The sequence below is a fragment of the Filicampus tigris genome, chromosome 17, assembly GCF_054856515.1.
Source record: "Filicampus tigris isolate MCC_2025a chromosome 17, RoL_Ftig_1.0, whole genome shotgun sequence".
NCBI lineage: Eukaryota > Metazoa > Chordata > Actinopteri > Syngnathiformes > Syngnathidae > Filicampus > Filicampus tigris.
In genome coordinates, this window is record NC_141233.1 from 9,969,561 (window position 1) to 9,986,584 (window position 17,024).

The 17,024-nt window shown below is 39.5% G+C and overlaps 1 protein-coding gene across 2 annotated transcripts in view; it reads left to right on the forward strand.

Moving 5' to 3' along the window:
• nsg2 (neuronal vesicle trafficking associated 2) overlaps positions 1–3,238 on the forward strand; it is a 31,364-nt gene extending 28,126 nt beyond the window's left edge. For both annotated transcript variants that reach the window (XM_086012695.1, XM_086012694.1), the window contains one exon: positions 765–3,238. In XM_086012695.1, coding sequence (XP_085868821.1) covers positions 765–968 — 204 coding nt within the window. In that variant the 3' untranslated portion in view covers positions 969–3,238. The remainder of the gene's footprint in view (positions 1–764) is intronic.
• The last annotated feature ends 13,786 nt before the right edge of the window (positions 3,239–17,024 follow it).

Sequence of the window (17,024 nt, forward strand, 5' to 3'; positions counted from 1 at the left end):
CTTGACCGTCGAAGCCTCGGAAAGGTGCAATCTAAAATCTATTTCGGAGCCTCTGCGGGGACTCTGAGTGCACATTGCTCTGCTATCATTATCTGAACAAAAGAAGTGCGCACCCACTCAAGAGACACACAACGCTCAAGTGTGGCTTTGCATAATCAGCACATTATACTGCAAAATGGAAATGATGTAAAATACATGATCACCTTAATTACGTAGTCAAAAATGCAGGTTTCATGACTATGTCACAATTGAACACAATGTGGTTTTCAGTTCAACATTGTGCGTAGTAGTGCATAATAGTGGCGAGCCAATCAAATTGTATTCTTCTATATACACGAGCCTTGATGTCAAAGTTTCGCATCAGTCACTACAGTGGAAGATTGAACACATTTTTCTTCCGCACGCGTAAATCATTCCATCACCTTAGCACATCAAACCAAAGATAAAGATAATGGCATTTAAACACTTAACATTTTTCAAAATAAATTTAGTTTGATAGCGAAGGTCAACGCATTATAAAACAGTCAAACATTCTGCCTGTAATTCATTTCTATTGTAATAATCCGATGAAACTGTTCTCGAAATTTTCATCGGAATTGGCGTCAGCCTTAAAAGAAAAATCCATATGAGGGCCTATTTGAAGAAAACGGCATGCAGAAAGCTGTTCCCTGTCGTGACTGATTTGCTCGACTAGCATTTACACTGTATTGTAAACCAAACATGACGTGTTTGGAACCCAAGCGGCCATTTTGTTTTGCTCTCAGCACAAGCGCTGTATCCCGGCCTCGCTGGAGGCCTACTACGCCGCGCAGGACGCCAACTCCAGGGGGCGCTTCTACACGGTGATCAGCCACTACAGCATGGCCAAGCAGACCACCTCGCACTCCGTCTCCCCCTGGCTGCCTGGCGGGGCCGCGGGGCAGCCGCACGACGCCAAGCCCCCGCACGCCGGCGGCGATGCCCACTGAGCCGGCCGAGCGCCGAGAGGCACAAACACGCCATGTCTCCATCCGAGTGTATTAAGCGCCAGTAGGGCCTTTAGAGTGCATGCAGACCTCACGGTTACAAGTCACATTTGGATTTGTCCGTTCACTCTTACTGAGGGGCATTTTTCTCATTGTTGTGTTGTAACACGCACACGCCATCCTGCTAATTTTTTATTTATTGACAGTCATTCTATTTATTTTTTTTACAGTACCGTGTGGATAGTTTGTGGTTTAGTCATCCAAGCCACAGAGTTCACTATCTCCTCTTGCACTGAATACTATTTGTACAGCATAATATATATATTCACACACAGTAATGGAAGGGCCAAAAGTAGGCATAGTGGTGCCTTGAGATACCAATGACCTGACTTTTTTTTCCCAGATATGACTGCTAAATTTATTGTGGCAGTGAACTCACTTTACAATAACCGTTTGGCAAATAGTGAGCAATTCTTTTAAAAGAGAGGCTTCGAGCTGTTTTATGCCACTTCCAGTTGGGGTTTACCGTCACACTAAACAGGTGACACAAACAAGTCCACGTGTGTATGTTAGCTTAATGCTTAATGCTTAATGCTTAATGCTAAATTCTATTGACAAGCTAGCGGGTAGCATTAAGAGTCATGGTTTCAGAAGCAGCGCATACAAATAAACAGAGCAGCACTTTTAGACAGATAACATAAGAATACTGACAGACATATATTCTTTATCCGCTACAAAAAAATGACTAATATTACAGCATCTTACTGAGTCACTTAGAGCAGTAGTAGAAGAAGTCTATTCTTTTTCGTTCATGTCTGCAAGACTGTGCAGTATTCTAATGCCTCCCGGTGGCCGTGGCGGACACACCGGAAGGACCTAACTGACATCTCAAGGCACCATTGTGTACCCCTTTTTTTCTTCAATTTTCTCATTTATTACACTACATGACCCCCTTCCTTCCTTCCAAGTTGCTTTTATTGTTCCATCTTACTTCCTTCCTTTTCTGCCTTCCTTCCTCTTAGACCCCACATTTTAATCATGAAACCTTCCTTTTCATTTCTGCAGCCTGCTTTTCTGCCTTCTTTCATTACATTCTTCTTTGCACCCCAAACCTGCTTTTTTCCTTCCTTCCTTCTGTTCATCCTACCAATCGTCCTGCCTTCCTTCCCGACAAGCTTTTTATTCATGTACTCTTACAACCTTTAATTCATTCCCTCCTTCCTTCATGCATCATTGCTTATTTCCTTGACCAAAACCAGCCTTCCTCCATTACCTAATTCCTCAGACCCCTTATATTTTGCATCCGTCCTTCTGTTGCTTGAATCTTATTCCCCCTCTCACAGCCGTCCAACATTGCTTTTAAATCCACTTTCTTTGTACTTCAGTGAGATTTGCCAGGACCAGTTATTAAAAAAAAAAAAAAGAAGTTAATTTAAAAGGGTCTAGCCACTTTCCGCCCTCGTGTATATACATTGATGAGCCATGTCCTCGACTGCCTCTGCTGTGCGACCTCAGGCATGACCCCGCCCCCACCCTCCCACACACACAAAAAGTCTGCTCTCTGATGTTGTTGTTTGACTTACTATTAAATCTAAAAACACCATTGAGGAGTTTTTAACCTTCTCAACGTCATTCATGTGTGCATCTAAACATCCCCTAAACTCAAACGGCCGCTTTATGGGCCCTGAAGTGTACATAGAAATGTGTTTGTTTTTTGTATTACAATCATTGCCAATATTTGTAGTAGCTTTGTCGTATTAATATTCTTATTTTACATATTGCAGTAGCTGTCAGTCAAAGGCCATTTGCAGGTCGGAAAACAGAGGTGTTTATTTGAGGGAGGCATTATATACAATGCGTTACAACTCCACGCTTTAATTTGAGAGACTGTTTACGTGCTGCGCTTTTGGGTTGCGTGTGTTACTTTTACTGGACAGGGAAAGGGAGGTGTCTATTTGTCTCAATTCGACGACGATACCAGAAACTAATCGGGGACGGGCGAGAAAAAAAAAAAAAAAAAGGAAAATAAAAATACAGGCAGTGTTTATTGCCAAAAGATGTTCTTTCGCCGGGTGTTTATTTTCAGATTTACTATGACTGTAGCTTTTCATTTTGCAGCATCTGCTCTCTAGTGGAGTGCTTTCTATGAGCTGTTGTGATGTTGTTAGTCGGTAGCGTACTGTAGCCATACCTGTAATGAACCCGCGTGCATCCCAGCCCTCCTCCTCCTCCCTCGGTTCAAAACGATCCCAATAAAACGATGCAGTGACTGACCCGTGTCAAACGCCCCTGTGTCATTTATCTGTCGCATCAAAAGCGAGAATGTGTCGACCTGGTGTCCCAATACTTTAGAATGCAACTTACTGAGAAGTATGTGATTCCCAACAACTGTCCCATGAGAATAATTGGTCTGAAAATGATTGATTTACTACAAGCAATGCATCTTTGCCCATCTATTTATGCCAGCGAGGTATCGTGACAAGAACTAAATGTTCTTCCGGTAGATAGCAGAAGGTGCAATTAACCTGCATCCACCTGGTGCCACTCAAGTAACATAATCAATGTGTTTTAGACAATAGGCCTAGATTTTTCGTACATTTATAACTAAAGTGAGATCATTATTTCAGTGTTTGCTTTTGGTGGTGTCCCGCAGGGTTATAATAGTTTGGGATTTTTCCATTATAGTTAGTTTTTATTTCATTTTGACCTTTGTTTTTTTTCTTTCAATTAGTTTTTAAGAGCGGATTTGTTAGTTTGTACTAGTTTTTCCTTCTTTCGGAAATACTTTGATTTGGTTGAGTTTTACTATTATTTTTTCATGTATTTATTTATTTTTATTTTATTTTACAGACAACTGCAACTGGCAAACGACTGTTCGTCCTACCTTCTTCTGTGTGGCCGAACAGTGACACTGAAATGAATAGCTACATTTAAAATAAACCCCGAAAGATCATGTATGAGATTAATTGATGAAAAAAAAGGACATCTTCACTATGATTAGTTACTTTTATATATATAACATAACATAACACTTAGCTTCAGTTAGTTTTGTTGTTTGTTGTTTTAAAACACATTTTTAAAAATTTTATTTCATTAACAAAAATGTTTTTTTCAATATTTATTTTAGTTATTTTGTTCGTTTTCATGAACTATAATAACCATGTTAGTAGGATTACCTGCTTGCTTCACTGCAGTGCGTTTGGCCTACTTTCTCCGCGCCGTTTAAGAGTGAGCACTGAGCCAGTTTTGCTCATCTAAAATTCTAAATATTATTCAATTATTTAAGACAAGCTGTCTGGGTTAAGGGTTGCGGAGTCTGCTCACACCAGTCACGTAATCTTCTGCAGTGAATATGAATCAATGGTGAGGATATTAAAGTAATTTTTACGTGACAACATATGTTTTTCTTTTGGTCATTAGCGCTGGCAAACACACACGCATGCACACAAGATTTTGTTTTAGTTTGGATTGAGTGTTGGCCAGAGAAAGTGGGCCATGAGGATAATCCCGGCATGGTCAGATGTGGGTCATATTTTAAGGAAAGGATGCCAAGAAAGATCACGTATGCGTGCAAGATTAGCGGAAAAAGCTGCCAGCGAAGGTCGATTTCAAACAAATAAGAACATGAAAATAAAAAGAAATGACATAAATCACTATTGCGGTGTCCAGGCTGGTCCATTACTGCCCGATATTGGACGACAATAAAAAGTCTTGAATATTATGAAAATAAAGGGAAAATGATGTGGAAAAAAATAACGCTTTCCTGAATATAAAGTTTTCAAGTTTACAAGAATCAACTAATACTTTTAAAAGAATGAAACCATGATAGTAGATCGGACAAATGTGCAAACATGATCACTTCTTCTCGTTCAGTGCCTTGTTCAAATTGAAGCTTTTTCAAATTCCTTCCACGTGTGGGCGTGTGTTTCGCCGCAGCATTCCCGATGCGTTATCAGTGAACTTGTCCCCCACGTGCTCGTCGTGTTTAAAGAGGACCAAGAGCTTTTTGGGAAAATGTAATTGCTCTGCTGATAAGAAAATACTTATCTGCCTTCAACAGCCACATGAACCAGTGAGAGGAACAGAAGAAGAATTGCTTTGGAGGCCGAACTGCATTCAATTGACTTTGCTGACGTAAAATGTACAGTGCGTGAACTAGGGTGGGCTGACTCAAGTTTTGTCATTTTGCAGGAGACTGATTTCAAGTTTTATGGCTGCCTTCAAATCGGAGAGGATTTCCACAGTAGCTTTTTTTGATTGATATGGAAATAACGACTTTTTGTCTCAACTTAGTTTTTACATAAATTGTTTTTCTTCATTTGCCAAATTCAAATCTGAGCCAACTGGAAATACTTGACGGAGGACTGGCTGCATGTGTTAAGTGCATTACAGTAATCAGGTCAATCAAGAGAGTGTTTTATTAGTTTACATCAAAAAACAAATGCAAAAAATAATTTTGTAAGTGTGAGAGCATTAATTAGTAGCGTGTATGGGAGCATTTGACCTTGGGCCAATCGGCACACTTGACACACCGCATCCAAGGTGATTAATGATGGAAATCAGCAGTTGCAGTCATTGTACGGAAGAAATGCACGCAATTACGGGAATGCTCGCTACAATTAGGCTGATGCGATTAAGAGCTGCAGGCTTTTACAAGCGTCACTCTCAAGCAGTTAACAGGAACCCTCTCAGCTCTCACCCGATAATAACCGGATAACTGTCTCACAGTGTCAGTCAAAAAGTGAGCGCTATTATCTCTGGAAAGGCGCAATATCTGATTGAGCGCTTTTGTTGCAAGTGTACCTAATGAAGTGTCCTGTGATGGGAGGAGGACATTCAAACTTTTCAGTCTACAAAAACTCAAAAGTACAAACTGCTGGCAGTAAACTGAAAGACTTACAAATCCAAATCATGTATAAAATAAAATATCGCGGATGTGCAGGAAAATATCGACAAGACCGTTTTTAAATACGTCAGGCATTTGTAATATAAAAAAAAATTATAAACCAAGAAAAAATAACTTCCAAACAATATTCACATTAATTGGACTATAACCTGCACAACACAGTTGGAAAAAAAAGTGCCAAATTTTAGGGACAGGGTCTAAAAATACCCAAATGAGATAATGTGGTTGGAGTTAAAGTGGAACATCTGAACTTTATTACTTGTGACTTAGTCGTAGTCATGATACAGTAAATATTTGTTTGAAAAATACTTAAACGCCATATACAGTCCAATAAAAGCTGGTAACTGTGTATAATTTTCATAGACAGAGTTAATGTGGAACAGCTGAACTTTATTTTCAGGTTAATTAGGGGCACATTATTAAGTGAGCGCACAGTTTGTGATCCATGCTAACGCTGTAGTAAAGTCAATCACCGCAAATATTTGTATGAAAAATACATTCAGGCCATAAATATAAAACAACCCAATGGAATACAGTAATTATGCTGGTAACTGAGCATAATTTCCATAGTTGGAGTTCATGTGGAACAGCTGCACTTTATTTGGGGTTAATTAGCAACACTTTAAATAAGCGTGCTTTAGTCTATGATCGCTAACCTACGCTAACACAGCGGTCCAGTCATAATTACAGCACCTGTCAAATTGAGTGTCTGCATTATCTGTCAATTTGTAGGTGTTGATTTGTAGTCACACACACACACACACATGCATCTGTATGCACGTCGCGTTTTATATTATATTCCTGTGCAAGTCAGAGAGATGATTACTGTACTTTGTTTTGGTGCGTTAATTGAAGTGACCTCTATTGTACACTGTAATCCCCCTGCTGAAGATGACGTGCTCAAGTGCACACATGCATGGTCCACTTTTGCTGTCGCCGCATGACGCCTGTGTTCGATACGCCCCGCAGCGCAAAGTCATTGCGAGTCCTCTGACCAGGGGCGGAGCCAGAGCGTAGCTAATGGGTGGGCTTGGAAAAATCAGGGTGGGCCTGAATATTTCTCTCACTGAGCACAATCCTACTGTCCCAACACGTCACATACTCAAATAAAATGACAAACTGAATAATATGAAGTTCTGATCTTTAGACAACCACAATTATGCCATTCTTAAAATTCAATCAAACAATAAAAAAAAAAATACAACGAAACACAAATTTAATAATAATTTACTAAAAATTTTAAAGTATATATTTTTTCATGAATCTAACTGGGTGGGCAGTCTGGCCTGGGCACACCCAGGCCCACCCATAGCTCCGCCCCTGCCTCTGATGCTCTAAATCTCAGCTGCTTCTTCCTTTTTGCCCAAACTATTTTGATGAAAAAATCTGTTGCAAAAACTAAAAAGCATTTTTGTTTTTAATTATGTATTATAGACATTGGTTTTTGGCTCAATAATAATACACACGAAACCTCACTTGGAACAGGATACTCCCCATTTTGGTTTGAAGTGGTCATTTTGAGGTCTATTCTGCCTTTTCTGAGGGACATTCAATGACAAACTATGTGAGGTGTGAACAAAGATTTCGGGACGGAACATATGATACCACAAAATCAACGGGCTAGGAAGGTACTCAGCCGTGTTATATTCTATAGTAAGTAACAAAACCTTGAAAGCGCATCTGAGGGGGTGGCCATTTTGTCACTTCTGTCCACTGAAAAAGACATCACAGTTGCTCAGGGCTCAGATAATGACCAATCACGACTCTGCTTCAGAAAACAGGTAAACTGTGATTTGGTCATTACCTGAGCAGTTGTGATGTCAATTTCAGTCGACAGAAGTGACAAAATGGCCACCCACAGAGAGGTGGATTAACTAACGCAATATTTATCAGAATGACTTTAACTAACTTTTAGTTTTAACCAGTGAGCTTACATAGAACATTGTTGAAAAAAAATATGCTTGGGTTGACTTCCCTTAAAAGTCATATGAGCTTCATTATGTATGCATAGAGGAGGATGGGAGATATCAATGTCTCTTGGTTGCATCAGTTTTGGATTATTTGTCTTTTCAATGTCTTGCGTTTTAACTCGATGTTCATGTTCATTATTTTGCTCTGTAAAATTGATAAAACAGCAGTGAATGTTCGGAAGCGAGCGGTGTGACTAATAACTAATGGATGTGAAATTGCTTTTCCGGGTTCTCGTACTAAATGAGGAATGCAAAATATAGTCGAAGACAGACAAACAATTTGAGCCGCACTGAGGTAAAGGTTGAATGTTGTGGTTATTACAGTGAGAAAAAAAAGCTGTTTACAGATTATTAAAGCTACGGTTTGGAGGTCCAAAGTGAGGATGGATCCATAAAATGTTTATTCCACCCCTCAGTAAGCCTTGTCCAGAGGATTTTATTGGATTTCACGGCCCGGTGGAAGTGTGGAGAAGACATCACAGCAACAAACCCGCATCAGCCTTTTGAAGCTGGCTGCTTTCACATTTGGCTGATTCGCACATCAACTATTTCCGATTAGCTGAAGATGAATGAAATGGTTGGTTATTATGGGCAGCACGGTGGGAGTGGTTAATATTTGTGTACCACAGTTGAGAAGTCTCAGGTTCGAAAGCATGTTAGAGACATGTTAGTAGGACACCTGGGAACTAAAATTGTAAAATAAATAAATAAATAAAAGTCAAACTGGATGACTTATTGACTCGTGACGTGCATTAGGATGGCCACTGTAAAATGGTGCCTTGGGACATGAGTTTATTTTGTTCCATGACCACGCTTCTAACTCCAAACATTTACGTTGCAAATCATCTTTTCGCCATGAAGTGAATAGAAAGGCTATTAATTCATTCATTCTAGCCTTCCAACCAAAAAAAACAACAAAAATTGTTATGTGTATTACGCCTGAACTACTCTCAGCTCATCAGTGCGGCGCTAATGTTAGTCGTTCTTCGCAGAGGACAAAGAATATATAAATAAGTACTGTTAGTTTGTCCGTCTACGCGTACTGTTGCTCTATTTGTGTGAGATCAGCCGTGAACCTAATAAAGGACGCTATAGAAAGTGAATGATCGGCTGGACGAATGACAGCATTGCAAAAACAACCAATCTATCGACCGATATTCAACAGTGCCAATTAAAGAGTCCTGGCATCCAAACGCTTTGACAGCAACATGCAAAACTTTGAGATTATTGCACTTTACGCCAGCCTTAAAACCTCTCAATCCTCCCATAATGAGTAGAGTGTGTGCACTCGGCGCATGCAGTCGCTGACACAAATCTTCCAAGTGATACATGGCTTATGAGCCTGCGTGACTAATAGAAATAGAAGGATAATCCCTTGCACTGCTTGCGTCTGCAACCCAAAGGAGGAAAAAGAGAGCGAGACGAAAAGAAAGGAAGAGGCCGCGGAACGGGATTGCTGCGAAACTCAATGCTGAGCGGCAGTTTCATATTGTGATCGCCATGGCAACAAGGAGGCAAATGGCAGTCATTTTCAACCCGATGAGAAATGTTCATCGCGAAGCAGACGAGGAGCTAATCAGAGAATACTTGACAACGCGCCGGGGGGAGACTGAGGAAAACGACTCCATTGTTTCATTAAACTGGAGTCATTGCAAACATTTCAATCGATTATATATATCACCTACCCTTATTTTAATTAACTTCAGTCTAATCGGAGAATAGCACTGCTTATGTTTAAGTATAGCCAAATGTGACAGTGTCCTCAAGCAGGGACGTTCCAGTTGGGCAGGTCCTCCTTGAAAAGGAAACGCAGCATATTTGGATGTTCCAAATGGACCCTGCGTCGCTCACGGTGAGAAAGTAGGACCATCAATCATTCCTATCAGCGCAACAAGCAAATTAACACATAGCTTTGCCTTAAATCTGCTTAGCTCTATGCTAACTATGAAAAACGCTAGAGACGGGCTAACAAACTGGATCTATGCGTTGGTGTTTTTAAACATGAGCAACGGCTGTTTGGACACAAACGATGCAGCAACACAAGTAGAATGACAATTAAACAGTACTCATAAGGTATGTATTCTTTATCTTGTCTAAAAAAAGAGACTACTATTAGTGCAGATTACTGAGTCACATACAGCAGTTATAAAAGTTGTTTTATAACTAGTTGTTTTCGCTTGTGTCTGACCATATCACACTGCCCCCTGGTGGCCAAGTTGCCCACACTAAAAGGAGCTGCAATGAATTGCTTATGACACACAAACCGTTTAATTCCATACATTCTACATACGTACTATATTGTTGCTATTTAATACATTTTATCACAAGTCTAAAAAGCAAAAAGGAACGTCCCAAACAACAGCCTCCGGATATTAAAGCTTGATCATCAAAGAAATGAGGCATTGGTAAATGACTTTTTTGGTGCCTATGCTATGTGCCACAGCGGCTACACTTAGGGAAATGCGCACTTCAATAACCGTAATGAGGACAAGTGCTGGAGAAAATGGTTGGTTATTAAATTATTTTGTGTGTTTTTTCCACTGAAATTGAGCACCTGGGAGGCGGAAATGAGCACATTAGCGGCGTGGAAGCTGTTTGAAAGCACGGCATTCACTGCGCACTATGACAGCAGTGACATGACATGCATCAGTCAGATGCAAATGTGGCACTCAATTAACCGATTCTGACAAACAGGCCAGGGTGACCTGCAAGTGACAGGTGTGTTGTCGATGCAAAAAAAGGTTGTAAATAGTCACACACAAAAGATACAAACGGTCTACACACCCTGGTTCAAATGGATCCTAAATGGCACCGGGTGTGTGTTGCCTCCAATTTAACATGATTTAGAATGTCATTGTTGTCTGAACACGGCCACATCACCAGTTAAAAGATGGCGGAAAAGAGTTTCGAAAGGATTTACTGTATCTTGGTCTCACTTTTTTACATCGCAAAAACCTGGCATTCGAACTGGGGTATGTAGACTTCTTCTATTCACTGGACATCCCATCTGAGGCGATGCGTCTGTGTGACGTGACTAGACAAGTTTCACCAGTAAAATGCTAAGTATGTTCCCTTCAATTTGTGCAACCATGAAGATGGGATTCAAAACACGCGGCTGAAATGCATAATCATGATTGGCCTGGAATGCCTCACAAAGTGCTCTCTACTCGGTCTTCAACACTTCATTATGGACAGAGGCAACCAGAAAATTTATAAGGATCGCAATTCGAAAGTAATGGCCCTCTAAAAATGTTTTAATATTGCCTAGATTCAGAGTTTGAATGCTAACTACAAGCATATACAGTATATACATATACATATGGTATATATCGTCGCTATCTTGTGAAAAAAACGTATCTCCAATTTTGGAAACTTTTTTAATCTTCACTTTAATGCGATGTCTGTAACGCGGAAACATGTTTCATGTAAAAATAAGTAAATGGAAAAAAATGGAGATAAGGGTTTTTCACATGACAGCTACGATATATATATATATATATATATATATATATATATATATATATATATATGTCATGTCATCTTCCAAACCGCTTATCCTATATAGGGTCGCGGGGAGTTGCTGGAGCCTATCCCAGCCGTCAATGGGCGAAGGCAGACTACACCCCGAACTGGTCGCCAGCCAGTCGCAGGGCACACATAGACACTGTCACTGAGCGGGAATCGATCCCACGCTGCCCGCACACAACTCAGGCGTGTGTACCACTACACTATCAGCGGACATTATATATATATATATATATATATATATATATATATATATATATATATATATATATATATATATATATATATATATATAGAGAGAGAGAGAGAGAGCGAGAGAGAGAGAGAGAGAGAGAGAGAGAGAGAGAGAGACATATGCACATCTATAAACATATGCAGATATAAACATATGCACATACAGCATGCACATTTTAAACATGGCCCTTTTAATACTTTAGATGAACTGCAGCACCATCTGCTGGACAAAAAGGGTTTTGGTGGATATAAGTCTAAAGTGGCGGTCACCAACATTTCGCCTTCAGGCAGGTAGCCGTCGGGTGTCTGTTCTAAACAGCCCACCAGTGATTAAAAATTGTGATTTCCTAGGTATAGTATAGTAGAAGTAATGTAAACACTTGTAGACTTTTATAGAAAAACAAACATTATTGTAGTTGAGAAATCATCAATGAGATCATGGTCTTCACATGGATGTTTGCTGCATGCGCCACAAGCATGAATCCGCACAGTTGCTGACAGGTCTGCCTCCACAAGTGAAATTGTCTTTCCGGCGCTTGCTTTAATTTCCTCAGAATTGTAATATTGCATAACCTTTTCCAGGAACTGTGGATACATAACAGTAAAGCATAAATCACATTCGCTTTTGAGGTGCTTATAAGACTGCTGCAGGCAGGGCCACTTTGACACTTGAATAGAGTGCTTACTGTATCATGTTAAAATGTTATCAAACTGAGGAATGAATGAACACAAACTTCTTTTAAGCACAAACAAAAGAAACCAGAGGCCATTTAAAAAAAAAAAAAAAAGCCTTTTTATAAAATTCACTGGCCACTTCAATTGGTGCACCGACACAATTTAGTCTAATACAACAACTGTATTATGTTGTACTGTATTGAACTGTACACATTTAAGTTATAATTTTGCTGTAAGTAGCGGGGTAGCCAAATCATCTAACAAACAGGAGCTACGTGGCTGGGGTTTAACGCTTTAAGGAATGAATTGTCGAAGACAAACGGCGCAACAACACATGTAGTCAGACAACTTCAAAATACATAGATTACACTATTCTCTGCGATAACTAATATTACTGCAAATCACTGCGTAACAAAGTAGTCACGTGAAACTGTTCTTCAATGATTGATCTGTAGGACTGGATTATACTCCCTCCTGGTGACCAAGTCATGCATACCACAAAGAGCCGCAGTGAAGTCATCATTCGTTGTAATTAAATGTGTTATGGTTATTTTTGTAAAGTCAAGTATTATAGAGTTTTTGAGGGAGACTGGAACAGCTTGGTGGCGTTTGGATTCATTTCAATGGAGAAAGGTGAATTGCGATCAGCAAAATGCACGCATGCACACACACACCTACAATTCAAAGGCTGAAATGTAAAAGTGAAATACTACTTGTCCAATCAATAGATGAATAAATACAAGATTTCCCTATTAAAAAAAAAAAAAAAGATTTGAGTGTCATTCTATAGTTGTTTCCTTCATTTCTCTATCATAAAGTCTTGAGAGCGAGGTGAAGCAGAAAAAAACAATTGCACGACAACTAGACAACATGAATTCTAACACTGTCACTCTACTTTGTCTCCTTTGGAAAAGCAGAATTATTCTTCTTGAAGCTCCCTTGTATCACATCCCATTCGAGCAGCGATTCCCAACCGGTGTGCTGTAAAATAATTCCGCCGGAAATACTATACGTGCCTTGGCTCAATAAAGGACTGTGAAATGCTGCATTACTGTTCAAGTGCACTTCATGTTGTGGCTGAGATGGACTGGGTTAGACAGAAGAGGGCGCCATTGCGTAAAATACACACCACACAAAACTATTCAAGTGTGAGGCTGGATGGCTGGATATATTGATAGGTAGGCCAATGTCATTATTTTTTCTCGCCATTTCCACATAGCTTCCCTAAATATGTCAGCATTACTGATCACACTCATTCATTAATTTTCAACCTGATGGAATATTATTGAAATTTTGCAGATTTTTTGCTATTCATGAGTGCTGCGGCATGGCCCATAAATCAGCCACAGCCAATAGGCTCCCTCTAGTGGTATGTGAATAATACCACTGCCTAAATACAGGACAGTTGTATTTAACTTAAAATCAATACGTGTAATATTTAAAAACTGTTTTCAAACATTTATTCAGCTACATTTTACTATTAATCTTGTAACATCTTGAGTGCCTTGATTCGCACCAGCCTTTGAATCGCCACATGCAACTAGTTAGCTATGGCCACACTCCCAAAAAAATGCATCTGCCCGTCAAAGACACGCCCACGGCATTTGAGACAACGGCTTAATTCTCCACAAATTTGAAGCCTCATTTTAAAGGCTTGATGATTTTTCTTAATCATTCAAATTTGGCATGGTGAACAACTCTATTCTGTGGTGTGTCAAATTCACAAGACATTTTTATTTTCACTCAGGGACTTTTTGATAAGTGAGTCTCAAGAGACAAAGAGACCAAACAGGTTCCTCAGTGTGCCATCTTTTCATAAGTGAATGTGTCATAAGGTTGACAGATCAGGTTTCGCCGTTTTGTCACAGCCGACAAACCCCACAATGACTTATTTTTCACTCCACATTGCACGCAATCAGTTTCAGCGACATCTGATCGGCCTTCCTCGACTATTCAGAGCAGTTTGCTCTCTTGCTGTCAGTACAGCTGTGTCATTCACACACTATCCTTCGTATCCTGATGCCTTAATTATTATTTTCACGCTGACACTGCCTAGCCGCAATATGCTCACTGATCGTAATGTTTTTCTGCCAGCCAGAGTCTACATTAAGCCAACAAACAACCCAAGTGTCAAATCAAAAGACTCTTTTTTATTATTGCTGCGGTCTCAGTCATGAGGGGACTTTTGGAGGCGCCACAAATGGCTCACAATGGCCCCTTAATGTGACACATGCATCCCTTTGTCTCATTTGTGGGATGGAATTACCGTCAGACTTTTTTTTTGTCAAAAAGGCAAAATTAAGACTGACTGCAAAAAGTATTAGACGCCAATAGTGTATGCTGCATACACTCACACGCGTAATGAGTTTCGTTACATTTTCCTATCTACAGAATAGCCATAACTGTACTCAAAACAAATGTTTACCCTGAATGAGTTTCAAAAACCACATTTTTTTTTTTTTTTTTTTTAGCTGGTCAAGGCTTTTTGTGTGAGAGCATGTATGTGTGTGTGAAAAGCTTCCCAGAAATGTAAATCCTAAATATTTTTTCCTTCCGTGACCACCCCAATTTTTTGCCATCTCGGAAATTTTGCACCACCTTTTTGATTTAGATTATGTATTTTTTAAGCAACTTGAAAAATAAGGATTGGCTCCTAGAAAAAAAATATACGTTTTGGGTATTTTATAACCAGGGCCCTTTTCAGTGTGGGCGGAGAGTTTTGTGGCATTCCAGTACCTAAGAGTAGTTTAAAATTTTTTTTTATCATTGGCAATACACCCCCCCCCCCCGGAAAACTTCCAGTTTTTGTCATTTCCGTTGCCCGCAGTGTGTGTTGTAAGTTTCCCAGCACTCTAACACACAGATATTCTTGTAATTGGCTACCATGCCTTTGGCGTTAACACTTGCGTTTGACATATGACCCCCCTGAAACTGCGGCCATCAATTGCTGTGAAATATGAAGTGTTGCGACATGAAGAAAGCCGTGCCGCGGGCTTTGAAGCACAATCCACGCTTCCCCTCTGAGGTTCCCCGCGTGAAATGGGATCGGCTTAATAAGTTCCTAATTTATTGAAGCCAACACAAACACACAGACACGCACGAGGTTGAAGGCCATCAAGGGGTGAGTTATCACACCTCGAAATAATGCTTTGTGCGTGTGAAAGTGTATCGTGCAGTGATTTGTAAAGTGAGCCACGTGGCCGCGATTGTTGTGCTCATACCCACAAATCATTTCTAAAAGCCTGTGATGTAAATGGAATTTTAATTGGTGACAACACCTCATTATGCTACTTAATTCGACTTTTCGTGCCAGTAACTTAGATAATTAGCGCATGTGGAGAGCTGGGAGTCATCGCCATCAAAAATACTTCATGACACTAAATAACGCTGTAGAATGGTTGGAGATGAGGTCTTTTGGAGAAAAATAATCGTCTCTTGTTTTACCTTTGCTTCCAGCCGTTTGGATATTGTGTTTCTATACGCTTGTGATATGAGTGTTAAGTGTTGTCTTTCTAATATGTGCACTGGGATGGCATTAAAATGCAATGCTCCTTAGAGTTTTTCTGTAAGCTAAATGTTGACTTGATGACCTGACTTTTGAGTTTCTTAAGATAAGAGCCACCCTTTGGCCGATTTCTTCCTTGACTTGCGGAAAATTCGGAAGTGAACTCAACTCAACAAGCAGCAGTTTGACATAACGTGAAGAATTCTTAGAAAAAAAGGAGTTTTCGAGCCATTTCGTCTTATATCTTAATGCTAACAAATGATAGGAAACTCCATAGGTGGGGCTAACAAATAGCAGCAAGATAAGTACAGTATGATAATGTGATTTTTTTAAAAAACGTACGTATCAGTAATGACGTGTTGTGTGTAAAATGTTGAAAAAAAAAAAAATTTAACTTTGGAATTAGGCTTTGAAAAAAACAAAAAACAAACAGTGAATACTTTCCAGATCGACTATATGAATTGATTCTAACAGACTAAACATTCAAAATTTAGAGCAGAAGGAAGAACACATAACATATTGGCACTATTTGGCCTTCTTAAGTTCAATGTGATTTTTACAGGAAAAACAATTGATCAAAAACATTTCCTATCGGTGTTCATCTGGTTTTGTCTCATCTTTTACCAGTACCATGCATAAAAGTAAAAAGATCACATGATGATAGCCACCTTTCATGACATTTGGCAAACGTGCAAACTTCCACTCAAGCACACACGTACAACGCCCACGCGCACACTCACATCGTTCTACCCCAGCAACATGACATGACGTGTGTGGATTTCATTGCTGCTGTGTAACGCGCTGTTGACTGTAAAAAAAAAAAAAAAAAAAAAAAAAAAAAAAATCCCCATTGATAATGCTGGATCTTATTTCAGAGTGACAAAGAATATTTCAGATTTAAGCTACTCATTACGCTCTTCCAGTAAGTTATCATCCATATTTGTTGTATAACGTCATCTATAATTTACTGTCACGGAAAATTTATTTTCTGTTCAAAGCAGTAAACAATTCTTTTTTTTTTGTTTCAAGTTTTACCACAATGACACAATTTAAACCATTTTAAAGTATTCCTTGGCACCTGTTCTCACACAGCTCTCCAAATAAGAAGCACAGAGTGCTTGTTACAAGTTGTTCGTCACTTGCAGTTAAACTTCACTGTAGAACTGACACAAAACAGGAGAATTAAACATTGCACATTTTAAGCATCAAAATGTTCAACCAAACCATATCAGTTTACATATGAA